Source organism: Oncorhynchus mykiss, chromosome 15 (genome assembly GCF_057628025.1).
Source record: "Oncorhynchus mykiss isolate SJ-2025 chromosome 15, ASM5762802v1, whole genome shotgun sequence".
NCBI classification, from domain to species: Eukaryota; Metazoa; Chordata; class Actinopteri; order Salmoniformes; family Salmonidae; genus Oncorhynchus; species Oncorhynchus mykiss.
The window spans coordinates 58,406,276-58,433,211 of NC_143036.1; the positions used below are offsets into that span (position 1 = coordinate 58,406,276).

Genomic DNA, 26,936 nt, shown 5'->3' on the forward strand with positions numbered 1-26,936 from the left:
TCGCTGCCCGCACCTGCTCGCCCGTCCAGCATCACTACTATGGACGGCTCTGACTTAGAATACGTGGACAACTACAAATACCTGGGTGTCTGGTTAGACTGTAAACTCTCCTTCCAGACTCACATTAAGCATCTCCAATCCAAAATTAAATCTAAAATCGGCTTCCTATATCGCAACAAAGCATCCTTCACTCATGCTGCCAAACATACCCTCGTAAAACTGACCATCCTACCGATCCTCGACCTCGGTGATGTCATCTATAAAATAGCCTCCAACTCTACTCAACAATCTGGATGCAGTCTATCACAGTGCCATCTGTTTTGTCACCAAAACCCCATACACTACCCACCATTGCGACCTGTACGCTCTTGTTGGTTGGCCCTCGCTTCATACTCGTCGCCAAACCCACTGGCTACAGGTTATCTACAAGTCTCTGCTAGGTAAAGCCCCGCCTTATCTCAGCTCACTGGTCAACATAGCAGCACCCACTCGTAGCACGCGCTCCAGCAGGTATATCTCACTGGTCACCCCCAAAGCCAATTCCTCCTTTGGTTGTCTTTCCTTCCAGTTCTCTGCTGCCCATGACTGGAACGAATTGCCTATCTGTAAACAGCCCATCTATCTACCTACCTCATCCCCATACTGATATTTATTTATTTAGCTCCTTTGCACCCCAGTATCTATTCATCTTCTGCCGATCTACCATTCCAGTGTTTAATTGCTATATTGTAATTACTTCGCCACCATGGCCTATTTATTTCCTTAACTTACCTCATTTGCACTCACTGTATATAGACTTTTTGTTTTCTTTTGTTCTACTGTATTATTGACTATCTTTTGTTTATTCCATGTGTAACTCTGTGTTGTTGCATGTGTCCAATTGCTATGCTTTATCTTGACCAGGTCGCAGTTGCAAATGAGAACTTGTTCTCAACTAGCCTACCTGGTTAAATAAAGGTGAAATAAAAATAAGTACATATTCTCATTAACCCAATTAGATTTGTCTGTTTTAGGTAGTTGTTGGGGTATTGTTAGATTACTTGTTATATATTACTGCACTGTCGGAACTAGAAGCACAAGCATTTCACTACACTCGCATTTCACTACACTCGCATTACCATCTGTGTATGTGACCAATAAAATGTTATTTGAATGGGCTGGTATGCCTTGGGAACACATACTTTGCTTACATTCTCACTTTTCTGTTTTCCCCTAGTTACCACAGCCGCAAAGTCAAAATTGGCTATATCTTAAAAACGCATTAAAATAATTAGGTTAGGTTTAACACTCACATTTTAAGAAGATAAATTGTAGAAATAGACAGGGTTTGTGGCTGTGGTGACTAGTGATGACCCTTTATCCCTTTATTCCCCCCCCTCTAGGTTTGCTGGGGGAAATATGCTGGGACTTGTAGGCTTCATAGGGGGTGACCTCCATGCTACGTCTGTGAGACTCCTGAGATGCACCTTGAGGTCTTCAACAGTCCAACAGACTTCTGGCTCCACACACCACCCCCAGAGGGCATGGCTCACCTCACAGGCACCCCTCTGTGGACACCATACCCCTAAACATAGGACCGGGCTATATGGCCCTTTTACACACCCGCAACAGACACTGGGGAGTTCCCGTGGCCCCTTCTCCCTCCCCCTTTTCACCCAGAGGGTCGCCCTCTCCCAGGGACCCAACACCTCCACAGCCAAGATCAGGCTGCGAACGCGGCTGGTGGTCACCCTGCTTTTCGGCGGGGGTCTGCTTGGCACCTGGTGGTACGTGCGAAACGAGAAGCGGCAAAATCACCAAATGCAGCGTATAGAGCAGTTGAAAAAGGTGGCCCTGGGCCAGGGAGACTTCAGCCTCCTCGACCACAGGGGGCACCGCAGGACCAAGAGAGACTTCCTGGGTCGCTGGGTGCTCCTCTACTTTGGCTTCACCCACTGCCCTGACATCTGCCCCGATGAGCTGGATAAGATATCTGCTGTGGTCAGCGCTCTGGACAAGGACCGATCTCTCCCAGCGGTCCAACCGCTGTTTGTGACGGTCGACCCGGAACGAGACGACGTGGCGGCCCTGGAGAGGTACGTGAAGGACTTCCACCCCCGGCTGATCGGCCTGACGGGTACCCCAGAGGAGGTGAAGGTGGCGGGGAAGGACTACAGGGTGTACGCCAGCCCTGGACCGAAGGATGAGGACGGGGACTATATAGTGGACCACACCATCCTCATCTACCTGGTCAACCCAGATGGGCTGTTCCTGGACTATTACAACAGGATGAAGGACGACGTGCAGATCGCTGAGAGCATCAGGAACCATATGAAGAGCTACGTCAAACTCTCTGAATGAATGACGGTAACCACACCAACAAGACTCTATCAAAGGCCTTTGGTATGTTACACTTAAGCTGAACCCAATGTCCAGATAACAACAATCCTCCATCAGAAATGAGGCCCTGTGAATTGTTCTCAGACCAGACTGAACCACAACAATATGGACGCTTCATCGAGGCTATGATGATTCTGTGTGTGCAATAAGTTGTTTTTGTCCGACACCAATAATGGTTAGGATATGAAATTGTCTTCATACTAGTCTTTTGTCAAGGGCACTACAATCACTAGTATACAGACACTAGTAGGTGTTGCAGTATTGAAAGTGTCTTCATATAATCTTCGTAAAATCTACATGCTCGTTTTATTTTATACACGTTTTTGGCCGTTGTAAAAAAAATCTCTATATAATTTCCATACAAACCAGTGAAACATAATTTCCCAATTTAGGTTGATCTCTTGAATGAAAGAAAAATTATCACATCCTCTCATCTGATATAGAAAATGTATGAGTTCTACACCACTTGGACAAATATGCAAATAAAAACCAACGTATAGAATTGTCATGGATACGAAGGCAAACATTGTGAACAGGGTGATAATTCTTAGGGTCAGTCAACACTACCAACATACCCTGAATGCCACATCTGGTAAATATATTGTGTAGATGCAGGTGATTGAGGTAAAGAGAGATTATTTATCTTGACAGAACCAGAGGAATACACAGACATGATACACACAGACAAGACATACAGAGAACAGAGACACCTTAGATCAAACAATAGACAGGGGGTTGAAATTAAAGAGCAAGTACGTGAGGAGAGAATAGGTGCAGCCAGGTTGTTGATAGAGCAGGTCAGTCAGTACCAGTGGTCCGGTAGGCACAAGTGGCGTACCACGTTTCAGAGTAATGGGTCTCTAGTCCCCACGGAGTCAGTAGGAGGCAAGAGCACACACACACACACACACACACACACACACACACACACACACACGATCATGAGATGTCTGGGTCATATAGGGTCGGAGGTTGCTGCAGGGGCTTTCTTGAATCGTTGGTTGGCCCGGTGTTTGCTGAGCAGAGTGAGTCCCATGGTGTCGATGCTTTCCTCGAGACCTGCACTCCTGTCGATCTCCACTGTGTAGTCGTTGGCCTGAAGAGGAGAGAGCATGATAATAACCTGATGGCACAGTGTCCTGATGGTAGAGTAATGGGAGTTACTGTAGACAAATACACCTTGAACTAGAAGCTATCAAACTCATTTGTCATACAATAAAATCAAGTATCTCGAAATATCAAGTGTTCAGTGTCAAGACTAAACTCCAGACAGTGGCTGATTACGCTTGATTAGATTGAATGAATTGAATACAGCACAATCACACACACACACTCACCAGTTGAAGGGAAGCCAACATGTACTTGCAGGCCTCGAAGTTGTCCATGCCGTGGACTATAGAGGAGAAGGTCCTCCTCTGGCCCACACTGCTCAAAGCCGCTACGATCCTGTCCCCATAGTCATGGATGTCAAAGGTAGCACGCACCTCCTACAGAGACATGGGGTCAGGAGGTTTAGCCAACACTAGAAATCACCAACGGGGTGAACAATGATATCATTTTCCATTAGAATAGAATAGATACTTGATCTACAGCAAAATGTCTGGAAAGTAAGCCATTGAATCTTACCTGATAGGTGAGTTCCGGTCATATTTTATCCTCCCATTCCTTCACTCTTTTCGACAGCGCCGTCTCCTGGGCATAACCCTGGGAGTTCACTAGGAACTGCTCCTGAAATATGAAGGAAGTGTGTGTGGGGGGGCATCAGGAACATCAGTGACTAGCTACACAGAACCCTCTAGTATTTATCGCTGTAACATGACCCAGAAAGACTGGCTCATTGAGACCGTATATATGTACCACACTCTTCTTCACCAGGTCTTCGTAACTCAGTCCGTCCATGTCTGCCCCTGGCAGCGACAGAAAAATTGTAAACATACTCAGAACTATACCATCTTTGCCTAAGATTGCCTACAGTGTCTTAAAACTTTCCTGAGTGGTCCACAAAGTGGTTTTAACATCTGTGTTTTGTGTTGTCAAGTAACATATCATTGTGGAGTGACACTAATACATTAGTCCAACTCTACAGTCACACAGTCGAGACCTCATGGCTCTGTTTACACCTTGCCTTAAAATATGTGCAGTTAATAGCAGGAGTGAATGAGGTCTGAGAGATAGAAAGACAGACAGGACAGTGTCTACCTGGTACGAAGTCCTGTCCACTCAGGAAGTCAGCCGGGGCTTCATCAGTCAAAGGGTCATGTTCGTTGTCAGAGAGGTCATCGAGCAGGCCTAGCAGGTCATGGTGTCTGAGGCCCTCTAACTCCTCCTCCCTCTCTTCTCTCTCGTCCAGCTGCAGGTACGTCCTTCTCAGCTCCTCGTCAGACACAAACACACCCTGTAAGGGCAAAAGGTTGTATGTTCAGTACATAAAAACAGCAACAAATGCTTTGTGCATCATGACCCATAGCAGTACAAACACATACTGTTTTTCCAAGAATCCTCTTCCGGGTCTTCAGCTTGTCTTTCATTTGACTCATATAGATGTAGTTCAAGTCTGTAACAGAAATACCACTTGCTGTAAGCGCCAAATAATAGAGGGTTCAAAAGATAAAGTCTCTATCTCCTGTCATTTAGTTATGAGATCCACCCTTACCTGTATACGTGGGTCCATTCTTTAGCCTGGGTTCATGGGGGTCATCTGCAACAAGAGGAGGCATTTGTCAGGTATATTCCATCCGAGTCACAGTCTTCATAAAAACACCAACACACACTACTTACGGGTGCCAGTGTACCAGGTCCAGAAGTCTTGCAGTGCAGAGAGGCCTTTCCTTTTCCGCTTCCCAGAATCATCCAAACCCGGAGGAACCTTGTAACATCTTCCTATGGTGAAAGAACACACATTTAACACAGACAGGACCCCTCATAGAAAATACACTGACATCCTCTCAGTGAGTAAGAGTCAGTTGGACAGCATCTCATCGATAGGAAAATGTTTCCTCACCTGTTTTCAGAGGCTTCGCCGACTGTATCATAAAGGTAATGTAACCTCCATATGTTTGCCTGCATCACAACAATCATCACATCACAAAGACATCGACAAAAAACTAAGTGCGTACTAGAATGGTTATTTTTTACCTCGAAATGTATGGTGGTTTATCCCCCGTGTCTGTGGTTGTGACGAGTAACCGTACCGTCTGGGCCCTCTCCTCCTCCTTCCTCTGTTTCTTCTGCTCCTCCTCAGAGAGCTGCTGGACTCCTCCCCTCTCCCTCAACAGCCTCCCTTCACTGGGGTCCTGTGAGAGAACAAGTTAGAACACACGGATACAAGAGATCAATAAACAGAACACATGATAATACAAAATCGTACACAATTCAACACAAGGTCCCATAAAAGGGCTACAATAAAGGGGTTACTAGCTGCAATGGAACTAGGCATGTGTGAAACCTACGGTTCCTATGCAGGTATACATATATATACAGTGCATTTGGAAAGTATTCAAAACCATGGTCTTATTCCACATTTTGTTGTATTTCAGCCTGAATTCAAAATCTTTTAAATACCCCATAATGACAAAGTGAAAAAAATGCTGTCTTTTTTCAAATTTATTGAAAATGAAATACAGAAATATCTCATTTATATAAGTATCCACACTCCTGAGTTAACACGTTAGAATCACCTTTGGCAGCGATTATAGATGTAAGTATTTTGGGGTAAGTATCTAAGCGCTTTGCACCCCTGGATTGTACAATATTTGCCAATAATTTTTTTCTACATTCTTCAAGCTCTGTCAGATTGGTTGTTGACTATTGCTAGACAACCATTTTCATGTCTTGCCTTAGCTCTACAAGCAGATTTAAGTCAAAAATGTAATTCAGCCACTCAGGAAGATTCAGTGTCTTCTTGGTAAGCAACTCCAGTATAGATTTGGCCTTGTGTATTAGGTTTTTGTGCTACTGAAAGGTGAATTGTTCTCCCAGTGTCTGGTGGAAAGCAGACTGAACCAAGTTTTCCTCTAGGATTTTGCCTGTGCTTAGCTCCATTCCATTGATTTTTTATCCTCAAAAACCCCTTAGTCCTTAACGATTACAAGCATACCCATAACATGATGCAGCCACCAATATGGTTCAAAATATGGAGAGCAGTACTAAGTAATGTGTTGTATTAGATTTGCCCCAAACATGACACTTTGTATTCCGGACAAAATGTTAATTGCTTTGCCACACTTTTTGCAGTATTACTTTAGTGCCTTATTGCAAACAGGATGCATGATTTGGAATATTTGTATCCTCTATAGATTTCCTACTTTTCACTCTGTCAATTAGGTTAGTATTGTAAAGTAACTACAATGTTGTTGATCCATGCTCAGTTTTCTCCTATCACAGCTACTAAACTATGTAACTGTTTTAAAGCCCCCATTGGCCTCATGGTGAAATCCCTGAGCAGTTTCCTTCCTGTCCGGCAACTGAGATAGGAAGGACGCCTGTATCTTTGTAGCGACTGGGTGTATTGATACACCATTCAAGTATAATTAATAACTTCACCATGTCCAAAGGGATATTCAATGTCTGCTTTTTATTTATTTTCTACCCATCTACCAATAGGGGACCTTTGCGGGGCATTGGAAACCTCCCTGGTCTTTGTGGTTGAATCTGTGTTTGAAATTCACTGCTCGACTGAGGGACCTTACAGATAATTGTATGTGTGAGGTATAGAGATGAGGTAGTCATTCAAAAATCATGTTAAACACTATTGTAACACACAGAGTGAGTCCATGCCACTTAAGTGACTAGACTCACTCCAATTTGCGTACAGCCCTATCAGATCCACAGATGATGCAATTGGTATTGCCCTTTCCCACCTGGACAAAAGGAACACCTATGTGAGAATACTATTCATTGACTACAGCTCAGCGTTCAACACCATAGTGCCCTCAAAGGTCATCACTAAGCTAAGGACCCTGGGACTAAACACCTCCCTCTGCAACTGGATCCTGGACTTCCTGATGGGCCTTGCCACCCCCAGGTGGTAAGGGTAGGTAACAACACATCCGCCACGCTAATCCTCAACACAGGGGCCCCTCAGGGGTCCGTGCTCAGTCCCCTCCTGTACTCCCTGTTCACTCATGACTCCACGGCCAGGCATGACTCCAACACAATCATTAAGTTTTGCCGACAGTGGTAGGCCTGATCACCGACAACAACGAGACAGCCTATAGGGAGGAGGTCAGAGACCTGGCCATGTGGTGCCAGGACAAGAACCTCTCCCTCAACGTGATCAAGACAAAGGAGATGATTCTGGACTACATGAAAAAGGAGGACCAAGCACGCCTCCATTCTCAAGGACGGGGATGTAGTGGAGCAAGTTGAGAGTTTCAAGTTCCTTGGTGTCCACATCACCAACAAACTGTCATGGTCCAAACACACTAAGACAGTCGTGAAGCGGGCACGACAAAACCCATTCCCCCTCACAAGACTGAAAAGATTTTGCATGGTTCCTCAGATCCTCAAAAGGTTCTACAGCTGCACCATCGAGAGCATCCTGACTGGTTCACTGCCTGGTATGGCATCACTGCCTGGTATGGCAACTGCTCTGCCTCCAACCACAAGGCTCTACAGAGGGAAGTGCATACGGCCCAGTACATCACTGGGGCCAAGCTTCCTGCCATCCAAGACCTCTATACCAGGCAGTGTCAGAGGAAGGCCCTAAAAATGGCTAGATAACAGCTAACGTTACATTATAACATATCCGTTAGGTGCTAGACTCCAGCCACCCTAGTCATAGACTGTTCTCTCTGCTACCACACGGCAAGCGGTACCGGAGCACCAAGTCTAGGTCCAAGAGGCTTCTAACCAGCTTCTACCCCCAAGCCATAAGACTCCTGAACATCTAATCAAATGGCCACCCAGACTATTTGCATTGCCCCCCCCTTACACTACTGCTACTCTCTGTTGTTATCATCTATGCATAGTCACTTTAATAACTCTACCTACATGTACATATTACCTCAACTAATCGGTCCCCCTGCAAGATGACTCTGTACCGGTACCCCCTGTATATAGTCTCGCTATTATTATTTTACTGCTGCGCTTTAATTACTTGTTCCTTTTATTTCTTATTATTTATTTTTTACTGCATTGTTGGTTAGGGACTCGTAAATTAGCATTTCACTAAGGTGAAACTTACACCTGTTGTATTCGGCGCATGTGACTAATACAATTTGATTTGATAAGCAGATTTTTACTGCTGAACTTAGGTTTGCCATAACAAAGGGCTTGAATACTTATTGACTCAAAACATTTCAGCTTTTAATTTTTTATTCATTTATGAAAATTTCAGAAAACACAATTCTACTTTGACATTATGAGGTATTGTGTGTTTTAAATTCAGGCTGTGACAACAAAATGTGGAAAAAGTCAAGGGGTGTGAATACTTTCTGAAGGCAATATATATCTATATATCTATATATGTGTAGGAGTATGTGTGTGTGTAAGAGAGAGATATTTCTACGTTCCTACCTGGTGTCTGTCAACATGTTCCTCAGGTCCCTGGTCCATCTCCATTCCTTTGTCCTCCAGGGTCAGGAAGTTCTCCGCACCGGCATCAGCACCATCGTCCCTGGCAACGCCCGACATGGCATCCCCTGCTGCAAGCTCTGCGTCATCTGGACACACAACAACAATAAGGAAGTCAACACCCGGCCATAGCTTAGAAATACACATAAAATAACTGTATATTCCATTTGAGCTGGTCCTTGCAACATGGTATGGGATTTAGTGCTCTGTTGGAGGCAAAACACATCACAAACGCCCCCAGAGAAACCAAATCTATGGGGTGTTTTCTATGACCAGTCGGCTGTTTTGGCTTGACTACAGTTGTGTACAGTATATAGACCTAGACACAGTAATGTACAACTGTCGATATACTGTATCCATCTCTACCTTGGTGCCCGAACAGGGTGACGGGGACCAGGGGTGCGTCAGACAGGGCGTCCCTGAGGAAGTGGGACTGAGAGGAGGCCAGGAAGAGGCGGATGATACCCAGGGAGTCCGGAATGAACGTGTTCATCTTAAAGTCCTTACAGCTGCCCAGCACCTATCCTTTCAGACTGCAGCACATACAAACAGGGAAAATACACAAACAAACATTGATACGACAGCCCTCTGAAGTAATGTGTTCCATCAAAAAGTAAGGCTGCTACATATGGCAAGGCTTATAATGCTTCATAGTTATTCTACAGAAAAGTTCATCATGTTGAGGGCGGTTTAGGCCGTGGACTTGGAACCCACCTGATGAGAAGCAGCTTCTGTTTCTCAAACGCCTCAGGAGGAATCAGAGACTCGGGGGGAAGAGGGGCCACGTCCACATTCTAAGGAACACACAGGGCAATAATTTACACAGATAGAATTATGGATACACACACACACACACAAATCATTTAGTCTGATTGAAACACCAATCAATATATTGTACATTCTGGGGGGCATTTATAAAGGGTTAAATGTTTCCAGAGGGGGACACTCACTGTGTTGGCCTCGTTCTTCATCTCTAACTGCAGTGAGACATCTGTTGTATCCTGGTCTAAGGAGTCAAACTGGGGGAACAACAAAAAAACAAACATCAGTAAAATCAGGTGATAACAGTGTTGGGCCAGAACTAAAGCCTGCTACACACACCTTATAGCTCTCTTTGGCCAGGGTTCCCTCGCCCAACTGTCACCGCCCCCAGCTCCACACTCTTACCCCGCCGTCATCATCATTAGCATTGTTGGAGGAGGCCCCATCCGTGCCATCCTCTCCAGATGTCACTGCTCGTTTATCTTTCCTGAAAATGACAGGTACAAATCCCTTTAACTCAATGGGAAAGGAAGTGAAGAAGCAGAGCAGCATGAAGACTGGTGGCTTGAGTGGGCCTGTGTGTGTTCACAGGGAGCGAGGCAGGGTACAGTGCCTTCCGAAAGTATTCATACCCCTTGACTTATTCCACATTGTGTTGCACTACAGCCTAAAACTCCAAATCCCCCCCCCCCACCCACCCACCCTCCCATCCACACACAATACCACATAATGACAAAGTGAAAGCATGTTTCTAGACATTTTTGAAAATGAAATACTGAAATATCTCATTTACATATTAGAATTAGCATGTTAGAATCACCTTTGGCAGTGATTACAGCTGCGAGTCTTTCTGGGTAAGTCTCTAAGATCTTTGCACACTTGGATTGGACAATATTTTCACATTCTTTTTTAAATTCTTCAAACTTTATCAAGTTGGTTGTTGATCATTGCTAGACAGACATTTTCAGGCCTTGCCATAGATTTTAAAGCCAATTTAAGTCTACTATAACTAGGCCAATGCTTTGTCTTCAGGACATAAAGTTATTTTATTTGACATATTTGTTTGCAGTTTTACTTTAGTGCCTTATTGCAAACAGGATGCATGTTTTGGAATATTTATATTTTGGACAGGCTTCCTTCTTTTAACTGCCTTTCTGTGTTTGAAATTCACTGCTCGACTTTGGAACCATAAAGATCCTTTTATGTGTGTGGTACAGAGATGAGGTAGTCATTCAAAAATCACGATAAGCACATATTTACTCCTGAACTTATTTATGCTGGCCATAAATGGGTTGAATAGTTATTGACTCAAGACATTTCAGCTTTTAATTTCTTATTTATTTGTAAAAATGTCTAAAAACATAATTCCACTTTGACATTATGGGGTATTGTGTGACAAAATCTCAATTGAATCCATTTTAAATTCCGTCTGTAACAACAAAATGTGGAAAAAGTCAAGGGGTGTGAATACTTTCTGAAGGCACTGTACTTACTTCTTGTTTCTGTCATTGATGTAGTCCAGAGTTTGGTACACCAGGTTGTACAAATGCTCCACCTGAATCAAGCAATAATAACAAAATAATGCATTTTAATAAAGTGTTTCCCCTATATTCATTTAGCTGCAGCAGCCTGCTAAATTGTTGCCTCCCCCCAAAAAAATGTGATAAAATAATTATATGATTTTGTTTTGAAAATAATTTGAGGAATGGAAAACTTTGTGTAAACTGAAACCACTTAAGCCAGATATAAACTGTGTAGAAAAGATAATGGACCTATACGTTTAAAAAATAATAATATCTTTGAGAACTAACCATCACTAAAATAAAAACTAGACAGTCATGCAGTTGACTAGACAGTTGATTTTGTTATAATGTTTGAGTCACTCAGATAGATTGCATAAGCCATGGCAAAAAGTGTAGAATTGCAGAAAATTAACATTAAAACTGCAATTTATCTCAGCCCCATGGCAAAATGTGTAGAAGAATTGAAGGAAATTAGCTTAAAAACAGAATGTTCTCTCTCTCAGCCTGTCAGCCCCTTGACAAGATGTGTAGAATTGCAGGAAACGAGTTTTAAAACGGTAAAATTCTCTGGATCACATAGTTACTTTTGGACAACAAGTCAGGAATATTATATGAAACCAGCCTATGATGTTCTTCTTTTCTACCAAACAACTTCTCACCTTCTTGCTGTAAATGCATGCTGAGCCTTGTATGAGCAGCGCTGCCTCTGCAAAGTTAAGAGTGGTTTTGCCCCCGTCGAACGAGATTCACATCTCATCCAACTGCCAGACCAGAGAGACAATATGACAGTGGTAAGTGCAGTGTATATCAATGTGTGAGAGGACAAGCTTTCTTAACAGTCTACTCCAGCCTTGGTCTGTGTGATTTTCAACCCAGTTAGCGACTCAATTCAAGGCTGTGTTTGTGTGTTGACACACAACATTGTTGTTAATACAGTACTTTAAGTCTATTTTATTTACATGATTTGCCCCATAGTGCATGCCACGGGCTCATTCCTACCTCCTCTAGATAATCTGCCAACTCCGAGGCCACATCAATGTCCCAGTTTTTCGTGAGCTCCCGGATAGGCTGCAACAAATGGGTGAATCGAGTCTCCACTGTGTCCATGGCTCCCCTTAAAATGAGAGATCAAATCATGTCAGATTTGAATCGGTGTGATTTTTAGAAAAGCTAACACTTTATTCAGTAGCTATCTACAAAATAGATGGGTTGACATTTAGTTATCTAGCTAGAGAACGTTTAAATTCACAGAAAATTCTAATTCGGTTTATATAGTTGCTAACGAACTAACCGGGGCTGCAGGTAGCCAAGTGGTTAGAGCGTTAGACTTGTAACCGAAAGGTTGCAAGATCGAATCCACGAGCAGACAATGTAAAAATCTGTTGTTCTACCCCTGAACAGGCAGTTCCTAGGCCGTCATTGAAAATAATAATTTATTCTTAACTGACTTGCCTAGTAAAATACAAAAAAGAACCTACTACTGACTGTAACGTTAGCCAGCTACCAAAATGTTTTAACACAAACATACATTAAGTGCTATTGTGTTGCACTACAGCCTAAAACTCCAAATCCCCCCCCCCCCCACCCACCCACCCTCCCATCCACACACAATACCACATTATGACAAAGTGAAAGAATGTTTCTAGACATTTTTGAAAATGAAATACTGAAATATCTCATTTACATATTAGAATTAGCATGTTAGAATCACCTTTGGCAGTGATTACAGCTGTGAGTCTTTCTGGGTAAGTCTCTAAGATCTTTGCACACTTGGATTGGACAATATTTTCACATTCTTTTTTAAATTCTTCAAACTTTATCAAGTTGGTTGTTGATCATTGCTAGACAGACATTTTCAGGCCTTGCCATAGATTTTAAAGCCAATTTAAGTCTACTATAACTAGGCCAATGCTTTGTCTTCAGGACATAAAGTTATTTTATTTGACATATTTGTTTGCAGTTTTACTTTAGTGCCTTATTGCAAACAGGATGCATGTTTTGGAATATTTATATTTTGGACAGGCTTCCTTCTTTTAACTGCCTTTCTGTGTTTGAAATTCACTGCTCGACTTTGGAACCATACAGATCCTTTTATGTGTGTGGTACAGAGATGAGGTAGTCATTCAAAAATCACGATAAGCACATATTTACTCCTGAACTTATTTATGCTGGCCATAAATGGGTTGAATAGTTATTGACTCAAGACATTTCAGCTTTTCATTTCTTATTTATTTGTAAAAATGTCTAAAAACATAATTCCACTTTGACATTATGGGGTATTGTGTGCAGGCCAGTGACAAAATCTCAATTGAATCCATTTTAAATTCCGTCTGTAACAACAAAATGTGGAAAAAGTCAAGGGGTGTGAATACTTTCTGAAGGCACTGTACTTACTTCTTGTTTCTGTCATTGATGTAGTCCAGAGTTTGGTACACCAGGTTGTACAAATGCTCCACCTGAATCAAGCAATAATAACAAAATAATGCATTTTAATAAAGTGTTTCCCCTATATTCATTTAGCTGCAGCAGCCTGCTAAATTGTTGCCTCCCCCCAAAAAAATGTGATAAAATAATTATATGATTTTGTTTTGAAAATAATTTGAGGAATGGAAAACTTTGTGTAAACTGAAACCACTTAAGCCAGATATAAACTGTGTAGAAAAGATAATGGACCTATACGTTTAAAAAATAATAATATCATCTTTGAGAACTAACAATCACTAAAATAAAAACTAGACAGTCATGCAGTTGACTAGACAGTTGATTTTGTTATAATGTTTGAGTCACTCAGATAGATTGCATAAGCCATGGCAAAAAGTGTAGAATTGCAGAAAATTAACATTAAAACTGCAATTTATCTCAGCCCCATGGCAAAATGTGTAGAAGAATTGAAGGAAATTAGCTTAAAAACTGAATGTTCTCTCTCTCTCAGCCTGTCAGCCCCTTGACAAGATGTGTAGAATTGCAGGAAACGAGTTTTAAAACGGTAAAATTCTCTGGATCACATAGTTACTTTTGGACAACAAGTCAGGAATATTATATGAAACCAGCCTATGATGTTCTTCTTTTCTACCAAACAACTTCTCACCTTCTTGCTGTAAATGCATGCTGAGCCTTGTATGAGCAGCGCTGCCTCTGCAAAGTTAAGAGTGGTTTTGCCCCCGTCGAACGAGATTCACATCTCATCCAACTGCCAGACCAGAGAGACAATATGACAGTGGTAAGTGCAGTGTATATCAATGTGTGAGAGGACAAGCTTTCTTAACAGTCTACTCCAGCCTTGGTCTGTGTGATTTTCAACCCAGTTAGCGACTCAATTCAAGGCTGTGTTTGTGTGTTGACACACAACATTGTTGTTAATACAGTACTTTAAGTCTATTTTATTTACATGATTTGCCCCATAGTGCATGCCACGGGCTCATTCCTACCTCCTCTAGATAATCTGCCAACTCCGAGGCCACATCAATGTCCCAGTTTTTCGTGAGCTCCCGGATAGGCTGCAACAAATGGGTGAATCGAGTCTCCACTGTGTCCATGGCTCCCCTTAAAATGAGAGATCAAATCATGTCAGATTTGAATCGGTGTGATTTTTAGAAAAGCTAACACTTTATTCAGTAGCTATCTACAAAATAGATGGGTTGACATTTAGTTATCTAGCTAGAGAACGTTTAAATTCACAGAAAATTCTAATTCGGTTTATATAGTTGCTAACGAACTAACCGGGGCTGCAGGTAGCCAAGTGGTTAGAGCGTTAGACTTGTAACCGAAAGGTTGCAAGATCGAATCCACGAGCAGACAACGTAAAAATCTGTTGTTCTACCCCTGAACAGGCAGTTCCTAGGCCGTCATTGAAAATAATAATTTATTCTTAACTGACTTGCCTAGTAAAATACAAAAAAGAACCTACTACTGACTGTAACGTTAGCCAGCTACCAAAATGTTTTAACACAAACATACATTAAGTGCTATTAGACTCACAATCACTGTAGGCGTTGATTCACAAAAGACAAAGGTGTCCCAAATTTATAAACATGTAATATGTGTTGATAAACTTTGGAGCCCTTTCAAAAAATCCGCGCGTCCACCATTTTATTTTATATTAGCGCGAGATTTTCTTATTCGCCGACTTAGTTTCCTCTCTGACGTCGGCGTCAACAGAGCCAGGGTTTTTGCGGTTTGCTGCCATCTACTGGCGGAAGTACTACTAAAAAACAACCTGTATCCTTTTTTAAAATTTCACCTTTATTTAGCGAGGTAGGCTAGTTGAGAACAAGTTCTCATTTACAACTGCGACCTGGCCAAGATAAAGCAAAGCAGTGCGACACAAACAACAACACAGAGTTACACATGGAATAAACAAGTCTATATACAGTGTGTGCAAATGGCGTGAGGAGGTAAGACAATAAATAGGCCAGAGTAGCAAGTAATTACAATTTAGCAAATTAACACTGGAGTGATAGATGTGCAGATGATGGTGTGCAAGTAGAAATACTGGTGTGCAAAAGAGCAGAAAAGTAAATTAAAACAATATGGGGATGGGTGGGTTATTTACAGATGGGCTATGTACAGCTGCAGCGATCGCTTAGCTGCTCGGATAGCTGATGTTTAAAGTTAGTGAGGGAAATATAAGTCTCCAGATTCAGCGATTTTTGCAATTCGATTCAGCGATTTTTGCAATTCGTTCCAGTCATTAGTAGCAGAGAACTGGAAGGAAAGGCGGCCAAAGGGGGTGTTGGTTTTGGGGATGACCAGTGACATATACCTGCTGGAGTGCGTGCTACGGGTGGGTATTGTTATCGTGACCAGTGAGCTGAGATAAGGCGGGGCTTTACCTAGTAAAGATTTATAGATGACCTGGGTCTGGCGACGAATATGTAGCGAGAGCATTCAGGTCGCAGTGGTGGGTGGTATATGGGGCTTTGGTGACAAAACGGATGGCACTGTGATAGACTGCATCCAGTTTGCTGAGTAGAGTGTTAGAGGCTATTTTGTAAATGACATCGCCGAAGTCGAGGATCGGTAGGATAGTCAGTTTTACTAGGGTATGTTTGGCGGCGTGAGTGAAGGACCCTTCTCACCGAAAGATGGAGCACTTGGATTTTATATTTACAAACCATCCTTGAATAAGTGTGACGTTCGATGCTTGTGGCCAGTAAAGGCGGCGTTCACACACAGATAGCTCAAATCTGATATTTTTCATAATCAGATCAAATATCTTGTCAATCATTTGAACATGTTTATATCAGAATTTGGCAGCCTGTGGAAACGCAGCCTTAGGTATCGTTTTGAAATCCAATGAGCACCTGTGTCATATTAACCACTTCTGATTTGTTATCGAAATACCAAAACATCAGCCAATGTGTTGTCTCTCTTGTCGTGATGTGTGTTTTGTCCTATATTTATATATATATTTTGTATTATTTTTAATCCCAGCCCCCATCCCTGAAGGAGGCCCTTTTCCTTTTGGTACGCCATCATTGTACATAATAATTTGTTCTTAACTGACTTGCCTAGTTAAATAAAGGTTAAATTACTTTTTTTAAATATGCAAAAAAAAATATGCAACATGCAACATTTCGTTTTATGCAAAACTTCTCCAGTTGATGTATACATTTTCAACTTTTATTGGCCTAATTCACAATGTTATTTGACTTTGCCTCTAGCATGTGCTCTATATAACCCATGCATCAAAAGCATTTATTGTGGTTCAGTTTTTAACCAGTAGTGGGGAAACTATTCTAAAAAAGATAGTTTACCAAGCTACCAATTAGGCGTACTTCACACTGCAAGAAGTAAAGCAACTAAAGTCACTACATTCAAACTACTTCGCGAAAAATTGTCATATCTAAACATGAAATGTCGGACAACAAATTTTAAAAACAGATTACTCGGGAGTCAGCTGTTCACAGAACATGTAATTTAGCCTATTGCAAAACATGTTTCATGTGAGAATTAGTCAGGTTTGATGCCAAAGTAGTAAGACCATTTTTGCTAAAAGGGCTAATTAACTACTGAAAAAATACTAAGGTTTGAATTAGCTCAATACCACCAAGCGCCTGCAAAATGTAGTGAAATTACTAGTTGAACTAGTCTACCTTGTAGTTCGCTAATCGCCACTCCCCAACACTGTTAACCCTTGCGTTAAATTCTATGTCGGGCAGAAATTTGTGTTTGAACCCATACTTTTGTACAAAGTACAGAGAATGGATAATCCCACCCATAACCTTTTTCAACTACTTATTATATAGGGACCGGCAGCATACCCCCAGGTGATGGTGATAGGCTAGACTAGCCTATGATGCCCAGGCATTGTCCACAGAACCATAATACCTTTTCCGACACACATATAGTGATGCCCTTCAGGGCCTTTATAACAGTCTATGTGAGTGATATTCTCCTTTCAGACCTATTGCATTGCTTCTTCTCCCTAGGCCTGTTGCATGTTTGACGATGAAGCCAGCAGGAGGCCTATTTGTCAAAGTCTATCAGGGATCCAGGCCTAATTGCTAAGTAAGGTCATACATTTATCAAATAGCATGCACTTGTGTGAAGTGATTTGAGGCCCTGAACCTGCTCGTCTTTCCTGCTGCGTCCGCACCCCATCCATCTCTCCTCTGGGGCGGCAGTCCCAGCGGACAGCGCGCCCATTTTGACTAGGACCCTACATCTTTAATGACCATCATTAATCAATGTTATGCCTGCATAACAGCACGTGTGAGTCCCCAACAAAGACTCGGTATATTCAAAGGCAAACAAATAAGGTGGTTAATTAAAAAGTTAGTTAGACAAATTATTCGGGCACAATCCCATTTAAAATGGGATTTGCGTGTTTATTGTAGCCCATAACAACAGGCGGGTTAGGGTTTAGAACGGGACACTTCATGGTTTCCATGAAAATGCAGGTTTCTTCGAAAGGATTTTCTTGGAATTTTGTATCTCTCTCCCGCTCTCCCACTCGCTCTCTTTCTTCCATTCGCTCTCATACACGTGCGCGCGCGCACACACACGCACACACGCAATTGTATTCATGAGGTGCAGCTGGCTTGGCAGTTGGCACTACCTTAAAAATGGTTGCGCTCTACACCACGTGACGCGATTCCTGGAAAGTTCTTGGAAATCGGTATTTTGTGTGTAGCTGTGGGTTTAATGGGGATTTGGTTATTAAAAACATACCGAAGGAAAGGGATTCAACGCCGCGGAAAAGACTGTCATTGGGATCTGTACCAAAAACAAGACGCGTGGTTTGGTGACTTTCTGTATGGTGTTTTAAATCTGAACATTACCAGCAGTGAGCGAGTCGTGCCGATTTGCCTCGGTCGCGAGACGTTGTCATTGCCTGTTTTGCACCACGGGTTGAAAAAATATTCCTAGTTTGTTTGCCATCGCCAAAATGACAACTGATTGATTAGCCCGCCAGAACATAAATAATACGACATGGAAATCCCTAGCTATGTAATCTGTCAGTGTGATCGACATGGCTAAACTAGCTAGCTGTTCCATGGAAGTGTATAGCTAACGAGCGGTTTTGTGCTTTGTTTATTCATCTTAGTCCCCCTTTTCTTTAGGGAGAAGTGTATTTGAGTCGTTTGGTGCTGGATCCACTCGCAAATAGGTGAGATTTCATTAATGTAACTCTGTTCATAGTATATTTACTTTGTAAACTAGCTAGTCAGCATTAGATAGCTAAACTGTCAATTTAGAAATGTGTTGTGAACATACGTAATAGTCGATGGCACGTGCTGTATTGGCTGTAGAACAGTGGTTATTTAAAAACGTTGCACATTTACACGACCACAATGTAAGCTTTAATGTAGCCTACACAAAATAATCAAATAAACATTGCTACAATAGACAAGCTGCAAACACCGAACAAGGCTGATGATGGGGATTTCTGTTTTCAGTATCCCCCGCCCTGCATATAGTGAGTTTTAACTGCCATTGCAATTTCCGAGAAGTAGTCGATTTCGCAGAACGTTCCATAATCTGTTATTTATTTGAATGCGGACAAACGTTTCCTAATCTTTAATTTCCACGCAGCAATTGTAATACATCGAACATTTAAGTGAACGGTAAACATCGAGCCTATTTCACATTGTTTTATTGAAGATTTATCAAGTGACTGAATTAGGCTTTTCAGTGTCCACTTTGTTTCGTGCTCCCTTACTTGCCATGTTTAAAATAAAATACAAATAAAAGCTTTTGCAAACGTAACCCCATTCATATACATCAACTACCTTTAGCGCCTACTGAAGTATCTTCTGGCAGGGGTGTTAGAACCCCGACGCTCGTTCTGAACGTTAAAACGCGTCACTTGCTGTACGATTTGGAAACATCTTTCATATCAGCAAGAAATTCAATTACAACACGCCTTTTATGGGGTTAGGGTTCTCACACGGCTATATTTCCATGTTACAGGGGTACCAGTACCGAGTTGATGTGCAGGCTGTACGAGGTAATTGAGGTAGATGTGTAGATTACTGTAGGGGTAAAATTAGTAGTCAACAGGAGATGTATACATCTCATTAGCAGCAGTTTGTGATGCGTTAGTGCAAAGGTGGGTCAATGCAGATAGCAATTTGGCTTCGGGGTAGAAGCTCTTCAGGGTCCTGATGGTGCATTGTTACCGCTTGCGTACGGTAGCAGAGCGAACAGTCCATGACTCGGGTGGCTGGAGTCAAGCACCTAACGGATATGTTATAATGTAACGTTAGCTGTTATTTAGCACGAATGTCCGTGACTAAACTGAATTAATTTACGTGTGTTGTATTTATTAATTTACAGGACGATACATAAGATTCGAGAAGAAACTTGCAGAAGAAACTGGTTTTGCGACTGTGGGGCAACTGCCTGTCTTCTGGGGAATATTTTTGCATTTGTCGGATGACTTTTGGCCTACGGCTGGGCAATTTCGGGTGGTTCCCCAATGACCTGCCACTCACCCGAATCCACGGATACCATCGAAAACGAGAGAAGAACGGATACCGTGTCACGGGTTGTAGATTCCGACGAGACTCGCATCGCTCAGACCATGAAAGACCTTAAAAATACAGGTGAGTGCATGTCCTCATTTTATAGTTTTAGATTACATCCACACACATTTCGACATGATTACTAATGTTCCTATTTTCAGCGTTCTAGTACAGTTTTACTAGCACCGTTCCATACATACGAGCATGACGATGTCAATAGCATTTATGACTTACAAATCAACGAGAGCCTAACTTTCAAAATATTTTTGTAATTAAACTCAAGTCCTGCATCTCTATGGCCCTGAGAACGAGTGATTGTAAAGCAAACTAGTTTGAAAGTATCTTATCTACATGCTCGTGCCCATATCTAGCACGATATGCATGCGGTCATGCTGTACTCAGTCTGTACTCATTATGCATGGTTGAAAATAACTAAACAAGGCACACTTGGTATTTCATCGTACAATGAATGCATTTCACCCTTATTTATCCTGAACAGTAACTTGTTTAGTGTCTTGAAATTCGTAGTAATTCGTGCACGAGGTACTGTTAAGACACTTGACTTTGTTTTCAAGTCGCAGAATGTATATTACGTTTTGTTATAGGCTATTGTGAGTTGACGACTTAATTTTTTTAGTTAGATGCATTCCAATGAGAATTCTCAGAACATGTCTATGAATTAATACAATTTGCCTTCATATGTTCGGTGTTTATGTACCTTTTTCTTAATTAAGTCACAAGCATTGTGTTCATTTACTTTCTTTTTTATTTTTTATTTTATTTTACCTTTATTTAACCAGGCAAGTCAGTTAAGAACAAATTCTTATTTTCAATGACGGCCTGGGAACAGTGGGTTAACTGCCTGTTCAGGGGCAGAACGATAGATTTGTACCTTGTCAGCTCGGGGGTTTGAACTCACAACCTTCCGGTTACTAGTTCAACGCTCTAACCACTAGGCTACCCTGCCGCCCCTCTAATGAACCGTATGTTTCACTTCAAATGCTGTTAATGCATTTATAGAATTCCCATTATGGGAATGCTGTGGAGCGGATCATTATTTTTAAGAGATGCACAAAAAGCTGTTCCAATGCTGTGATCTTAAAATGGAGGTGTTCATTTATTAGGTAGACATGTGGACTATTCAAAGAAAAATATCTTTAATGTATTTTAAGAGGCATGTATTACCATTAAAGGGAAATAAAAAATGTAATTTCATATTCATCTCCAGAAACATCAACATATGTGAAGATGGCAGATAAGTGTTTTCAATGACATCCCCAATTATTAGTAGACATTGCTTACTAATTGGTTTGTCATTGGAAACACTTTTAACTGAAAACCAGTGTACTTTTCACATGTTGGTGATGAATATGAAGTATAATTTATTTTTCTGAGCAAAGCACATATGACAGCTTCCCCTTTGTATTATTGCCTTATTCACAGTAATAAAGACATAGTTGCGTGTTAAACTTTTAATGTTGAAAAGCGATCTCAAGTGTAAATACAGTACATACACTAAAGTGCCGATCATCAACTAGATTCAGCTGCGAGCCGATTTTATAAAACATTTTCTTGAGTGGATGGTCGGGGGCCAGAAACATAATTACATATTAGTTAACTGCAAATTGACCTCAAGAAGCCCAAACAGATATTTGACTAAAACGTAATTTCAAACTTTGCTAACATTTGTATACGATCATGTTTCTCTATACATGGGAATAAATCACTTGGTGCTGATTTACTGTAGTTTATGTCCAATAAATTCTATACAAAAATGTATATACAATTTTTAACTGAGTTAAGGAAGTCAGTCAATTGAAATTTCATTAGGCCCTAATCTATGGATTTCACATGACTGGACAGGGGTGTAGCCGTGGGTGGTCCAATGTCCTCCCAGGCCCACCCATGGCAAAGGGTGTCTACTTTCATGAACCTGAAATATATTTTGATTTAACACTTTTTTGGTTACTACATGATTCCATATGTGTTATTTCATAGTGTTGTCTTCACTATTATTCTACAATATAGAAACTATAAAGACCCTTGACTGAGATGTGTCAACTTTTGACTGTCTATTCAGACCCCTTTGACTTTTTCAAGATGTGACATTACAGCCTTATTCTAAAATTTATGAAAATAACAATCGACACACACTACCCCATAATGACAAAGTAACTTCTTTTTTTTAATATAAATTGAAATATGTAAATGTGATAAGTATTCAGACCCTTGTTAAAGCACAGTGATTACAGCCTCTATTCTTCTTGGGTATGAGGCTACAAGCTTGGCACACCTGTATTTGTGAGTTCCTCCCATTCTCTGCAGATCCTCTCAAGCTCTTGTCAGGTTGGATGGGGAGCAGCACAGCTATTTCCAAGTCTCTCCAGAGATGTTCTAACTGGGCCACTCCTGTGTTGTCTTGGCTGTGTGCTTAGGGTTGTTCTCCTGTTGGAAGATGACCCTTCGCCCCAGTCTGAGATCCTGAGTGCTCTGGAACAGGTTTTCATCAAGGATCTCTCTATACTTTGCCTCGATCCTGACTAGTCTCTCAGTCCCTGCCACTCAAACATCCCCACAGCATTATGCTGCCACCACCATGCTTCACCTTAAGATGGTGCCAGGTTTCCTCCAGACGTGACGCTCGGCATTCAAGTACTGGAGAATTTCTAACCTTCACAAATCCAGTCAAACTTAAGTTTTTGTGTGGAGGGGGGGGTTGGAGATGGCAGACAGTTGCTGCTGCAGTGTACGCTGCTGCAGTGTACACTAACTGCAGAGATTCCCCTCATACATTTTACTGCAAAAGTCACTACATAAATTGTGAGAATTTAACATGTTAACCCAGTGGAATTTGTTTTAAATTTCCTGTGGACAGGATAGAGGGATTTATTTTATTTTTTTTTATTTTTTTTAGGTTAAAGGCTTAAATTCAGGTTTAGTTGTATAGTTTCTGACTGTGCACATGTTCGTGTATGACCTTTTGATTTGGATTTGAGTAGCCCAGTGTTTTGTCCCGTCTTCTTGTCCCGTCTTCTTGTGCTAATGCATGTGTTTCTCTCCTAACAGGCTGGTACTGGGGCAGCCTGACTGCCAACGAAGCCAAAGAGATTCTCCAGGATGCATCGGAGGGCACCTTCCTGTTGCGAGATAGCTCCCAGAGGGACTACCTGTTCACCATCTCTGCCATGACCTCTGCCGGCCCCACCAACTTGCGCATCGAGTACAAGGAGGGCAAGTTTAAACTGGATTCTGTGGTGCTGATCAGGCCCAAGCTCAAGCAGTTTGACAGTGTGGTGCACCTGGTGGAACACTACGTGCAGCTGTCCAGGACTACCAGTAAAAGGCCGTCGTCAGGGGCATCGCAGTCCCTGGCCCCACACAACGGGACGGTTCAGCTGCTCCTGACCAAGCCTGTGTACACTGCCACGCCCTCTCTACAGCACCTGTCCCGTATCGCCATCAACAACGCCACCAGGCAGGTGCAGGAGCTGCCTTTACCCAACAGGCTAAAAATCTACCTGACGGACTACAGTTACAATGTATAGTAGGACTACAAATCCCAGATGTGGTGTGGGGTAGAGAGCACTGCACCTGCCATGTAGTGGCTATCACCCAGTCTGAAGTCTACCTTTAGCCCCAACCACTAGACATGGCTTGACGGCCCCTGTACTTCTGGAAGGATTGATGTTGAGCAATATGGTTAGAGCCAAGTCAGTCATCTAATCCTCAGGAAGCTAGGTGGAATTTCTCCCATATTACTACACCCTTCCAGTTCATTTAGTGCTACAGTTGTTCATCAAAAGGGCTTAGGAGTTGGAGCTAAGGGTTGATTTCAGACCCAGGTCATGTTCATAATCTCTGAAACTGGTGCAAATTTTTGTTTAAGTGGTGGTATACCCTGCCTGCAGACCAGCTCAGGTATCAGGGTTTCAGACCCTTCTGAACGAGACCCAGGAGGGGTGGCAGTTAGCACACTTTCTTTTTTTTTTTCTTGTTTCAAAGCTTTGTTTTCATAATCTGCCTCATGTCTGAGACATGAGCATCTGACACGGTATCCACTTTCATTCTGAATTATGTTTGTTCATATTCTCTTTTTACATTTTTTTGTACTGTAATTATAAGAAGGTGCGGGGGTGTCGAACTACATGTTGGAACTAGTCATTTAACTAACATTTTCAGTAGCTTTGAGGTAGTTTCAAATAAATCTCGGTGGTATTTTCAGTATTACTTTTTTGCGTGTAGCAAACTACTGGAACTACACAATTATTATTTTTTTTATTTTTTTTGTAAAATTGGCCAGAACTACTTTTTTTGGCATCAGACCTACTTAATTGTCACTTGGAAGCCTTTTGGTGTTTAATAGGGCTGAATATTTGAGTCCAGGTTGATTTTTCACATAGCAGTTTGGATGTAGTGAACACATTTTTCACAATCACTTTAGTTAAGTAAGCTATAAATGTAGCTTCTTCCAGTGCGAAGTAATTGGTAACTTGGTAAACTATTTTCAGTGTAGCTTCCCCAACACTTTTTTTTTTTTTTTGTTCACTCAGTTCAGATTTTTGTTTTGATAAAGCACAAGCAATTTACAGGCTTCAAATCTGTTTGTATCTCTCTCATTGTCTCCCTGTCTCCTCTTGCTAAGAGGTTAAAAATAATTGATTTCAGGAAGTTCTCAATCCTGGATGTTGCTCCCACTACGCATCACTTCTGTGAAACATCTACTTAATCACTGCATTTTCTTTCAATAGGAAATGCCCTTGAGCATGTCAATGCTCACACCTCAGAACTAGACCTTGATTAGACACAGGCTGTATCTAATGTCTAGCTATTATGGCTGTGTTATAAGAAGGAATTACCTTTCCAAGCACATATTGGATGTTCGCCCAGGGGTTTTCATTGGATTAACGTGAATCTTATTTTAATCAACATTTTGCAAGTATTTATTGATTGTTCTACTGTGTTTCCTATAAAAGTTACAAATAAAGCATGTTTTATCAGCCTCAATTCTGTGATTTGGGAAGCAATAATGCAGGGGTGTCCTGGCGCTCCTGTGTATTGAGTCATTCTCAATTTACAGAAGGTTCAGTGTGAACAATTCTCGCAGAATATTCCAGAAATCACTCTTGACACATGATCATGACATTTACTGTTTTCGTATGGTGCTTAAATACAAGTGTTTTACTTTCTCTGTGAGGAAACCAGAAAAATAAAACTTAGTGAGTCTTCTCTCTGTGTGACGTTTATTTTTCAGTTTAAATTTTGCTGTAGGCTCTGGGGCGAGAGGTTGGGTCGACGTTGAGGGGGCACTGGGATGGGGCCCCAGTCTATTTTTGTTTGAAATTAAACATAATAGAACCAGCCCATCGGCCACTAAAACAATCGATTCCTGCTACTGAGACCTGGCTTGGCTCGCAACAACGCTGGCACACACAGCGCTGGTCTCTGTGGGTTAGTTGGTTGCATTCCTGCGGCTTCTACAGCAGGATGCGCCGTTTAGACTTGGCTGAGGCAGATAAATGGAGCGGCTAGAATTTGATGCAAGACAGAGACTCATCAATCATGTCTGTCCTGCAGAATATAGTTCTGTAAATTATTGTTCTGGAATGTTGAGTTGTCCTGAAATAATATTCTTCTTAGCAGCAGATACAAAATGCTGTTCAAAGGTGCCGATTGGAGTAGACTGAATTGAAGCAATTTCCAATTTAATTTATGCTTCAGTAGGCTATATGTTCAATTTCCACCTGCAGCTTTGTTCAGCTTTATGTAGTGCATGTTGGATCCATCCTTGCTCACAGTAGTGGCTTACCCTCTGAGAGAACACACTGTGTGTGGGGAACAGCGGCTGCAGCCTGCTTAGCTCTGGGCCGTCCTAGCTAGAGCTGGTTTGATGATCAGGCTGGGTATTAGATCGTATTCTGCATGTGGAGCAGAATGAGAATTTAAGCCCCGCGCCCATGCTTACACTTTCTATAGGGACTTTGTTCTGTAGTGGTCGCATGATGGAAAGGCCGGTAGTGTAGTGATGTTTGCTGCTGTACCTGCAGGTTGTCACCTTCCCCAGTCCCAAACCACATTAACCCCAGTAAGCGAGGAGAAAGGTTTAAATTTAGCAGGTTGGGAAACCTGCCTGTTTGGTAACACTACCTGAACACTCAATATGGACTGATTTTGTGTCCAGACAGTAGCAGAAAGCATTTTTCTGAGAAATCTACTGGGTCTGAGAACAATCCTTGATAAGGGGCAAGAAGTGCTATTGGAGAGGCAGCTTTGGAATATGTTCCTATGTTGCATTCATAACTGATTGCTAACAAATTGCATCTTGTTAATGTGTGTGCCTTGTCTCTTTGTTATATACTTCAAGTCACCTGCCAAGCACATCTGTCAACTACTTTTATAATACATCACTGAGGCATAACACTTGCTTCGTTACATGACAGAGGAACAGGTTATATATTTTTGTTTTACGGAAATGGTCAATTTCACTCCACATTGCTTCCTGCCTTCATAATCCGAGACCGCTGCAGACTTCAACAAAGTCTTGATGTAATGGCTGCAACAGAAGAGCTACTGTATCAACCAGGACTCAAAGGTAAGACCGTTGATGACCGGTTGAATAGGAAGAAGACATGGAAGAAGGTTGTCAATTGTCATATCGACCATGGATTGGGGTCAGGATTTCCCCTGCTCAGCTGTAGGGAAGCTATCTGACACTCCCCGAATGGAGAGTAAG

General features: G+C 41.9%; 3 protein-coding genes and 1 long non-coding RNA gene across 8 annotated transcripts; 2 read left to right on the forward strand and 2 right to left on the reverse strand.

The window, feature by feature from the left end:
• Positions 1 to 1,380: 1,380 nt before the first annotated feature.
• LOC110490752 (condensin-2 complex subunit H2) lies at positions 1,381 to 12,345 on the reverse strand. Its single transcript, XM_090200457.1, is given in 18 exon segments — positions 1,381 to 3,475; positions 3,717 to 3,866; positions 4,006 to 4,107; positions 4,237 to 4,286; positions 4,579 to 4,774; positions 4,863 to 4,933; positions 5,033 to 5,077; positions 5,158 to 5,259; positions 5,381 to 5,439; positions 5,515 to 5,672; positions 8,896 to 9,041; positions 9,319 to 9,485; positions 9,667 to 9,746; positions 9,903 to 9,971; positions 10,120 to 10,201; positions 11,208 to 11,269; positions 11,897 to 11,998; positions 12,237 to 12,345. Coding segments are annotated over 16 exon segments (1,581 nt in total). The 5' UTR covers position 12,345; the 3' UTR covers positions 1,381 to 3,475; positions 3,717 to 3,866; positions 4,006 to 4,023.
• LOC110490334 (cytochrome c oxidase assembly factor SCO2) lies at positions 1,399 to 2,903 on the forward strand. The gene has a single exon (XM_021563664.3). The coding sequence runs from the start codon at positions 1,399 to 1,401 to the stop codon at positions 2,338 to 2,340; it is 942 nt and encodes a 313-aa protein (XP_021419339.3). The 3' UTR covers positions 2,341 to 2,903.
• A 1,104-nt stretch (positions 12,346 to 13,449) lies between the features above and the next one.
• LOC149978118 (uncharacterized) lies at positions 13,450 to 15,338 on the reverse strand. Its single transcript, XR_016486781.1, has 4 exons — positions 15,216 to 15,338; positions 14,666 to 14,780; positions 14,326 to 14,427; positions 13,450 to 13,693 (listed from the first exon to the last, which is right to left on the reverse strand). It is a non-coding gene; the product is annotated as an uncharacterized LOC149978118 (long non-coding RNA).
• Positions 15,339 to 18,218: 2,880 nt separating this feature from the next.
• On the forward strand, positions 18,219 to 25,432 carry LOC100272211 (suppressor of cytokine signaling 2). 5 transcript variants are annotated; one of them, XM_021562195.3, is made up of 4 exons: positions 18,219 to 18,483; positions 18,803 to 18,849; positions 20,019 to 20,287; positions 23,273 to 25,432. In XM_021562195.3, the coding sequence occupies exons 3-4, from the start codon at positions 20,161 to 20,163 to the stop codon at positions 23,749 to 23,751; spliced, it is 606 nt and encodes a 201-aa protein (XP_021417870.1). In that variant the 5' UTR covers positions 18,219 to 18,483; positions 18,803 to 18,849; positions 20,019 to 20,160; the 3' UTR covers positions 23,752 to 25,432.
• Positions 25,433 to 26,936: the final 1,504 nt, after the last annotated feature.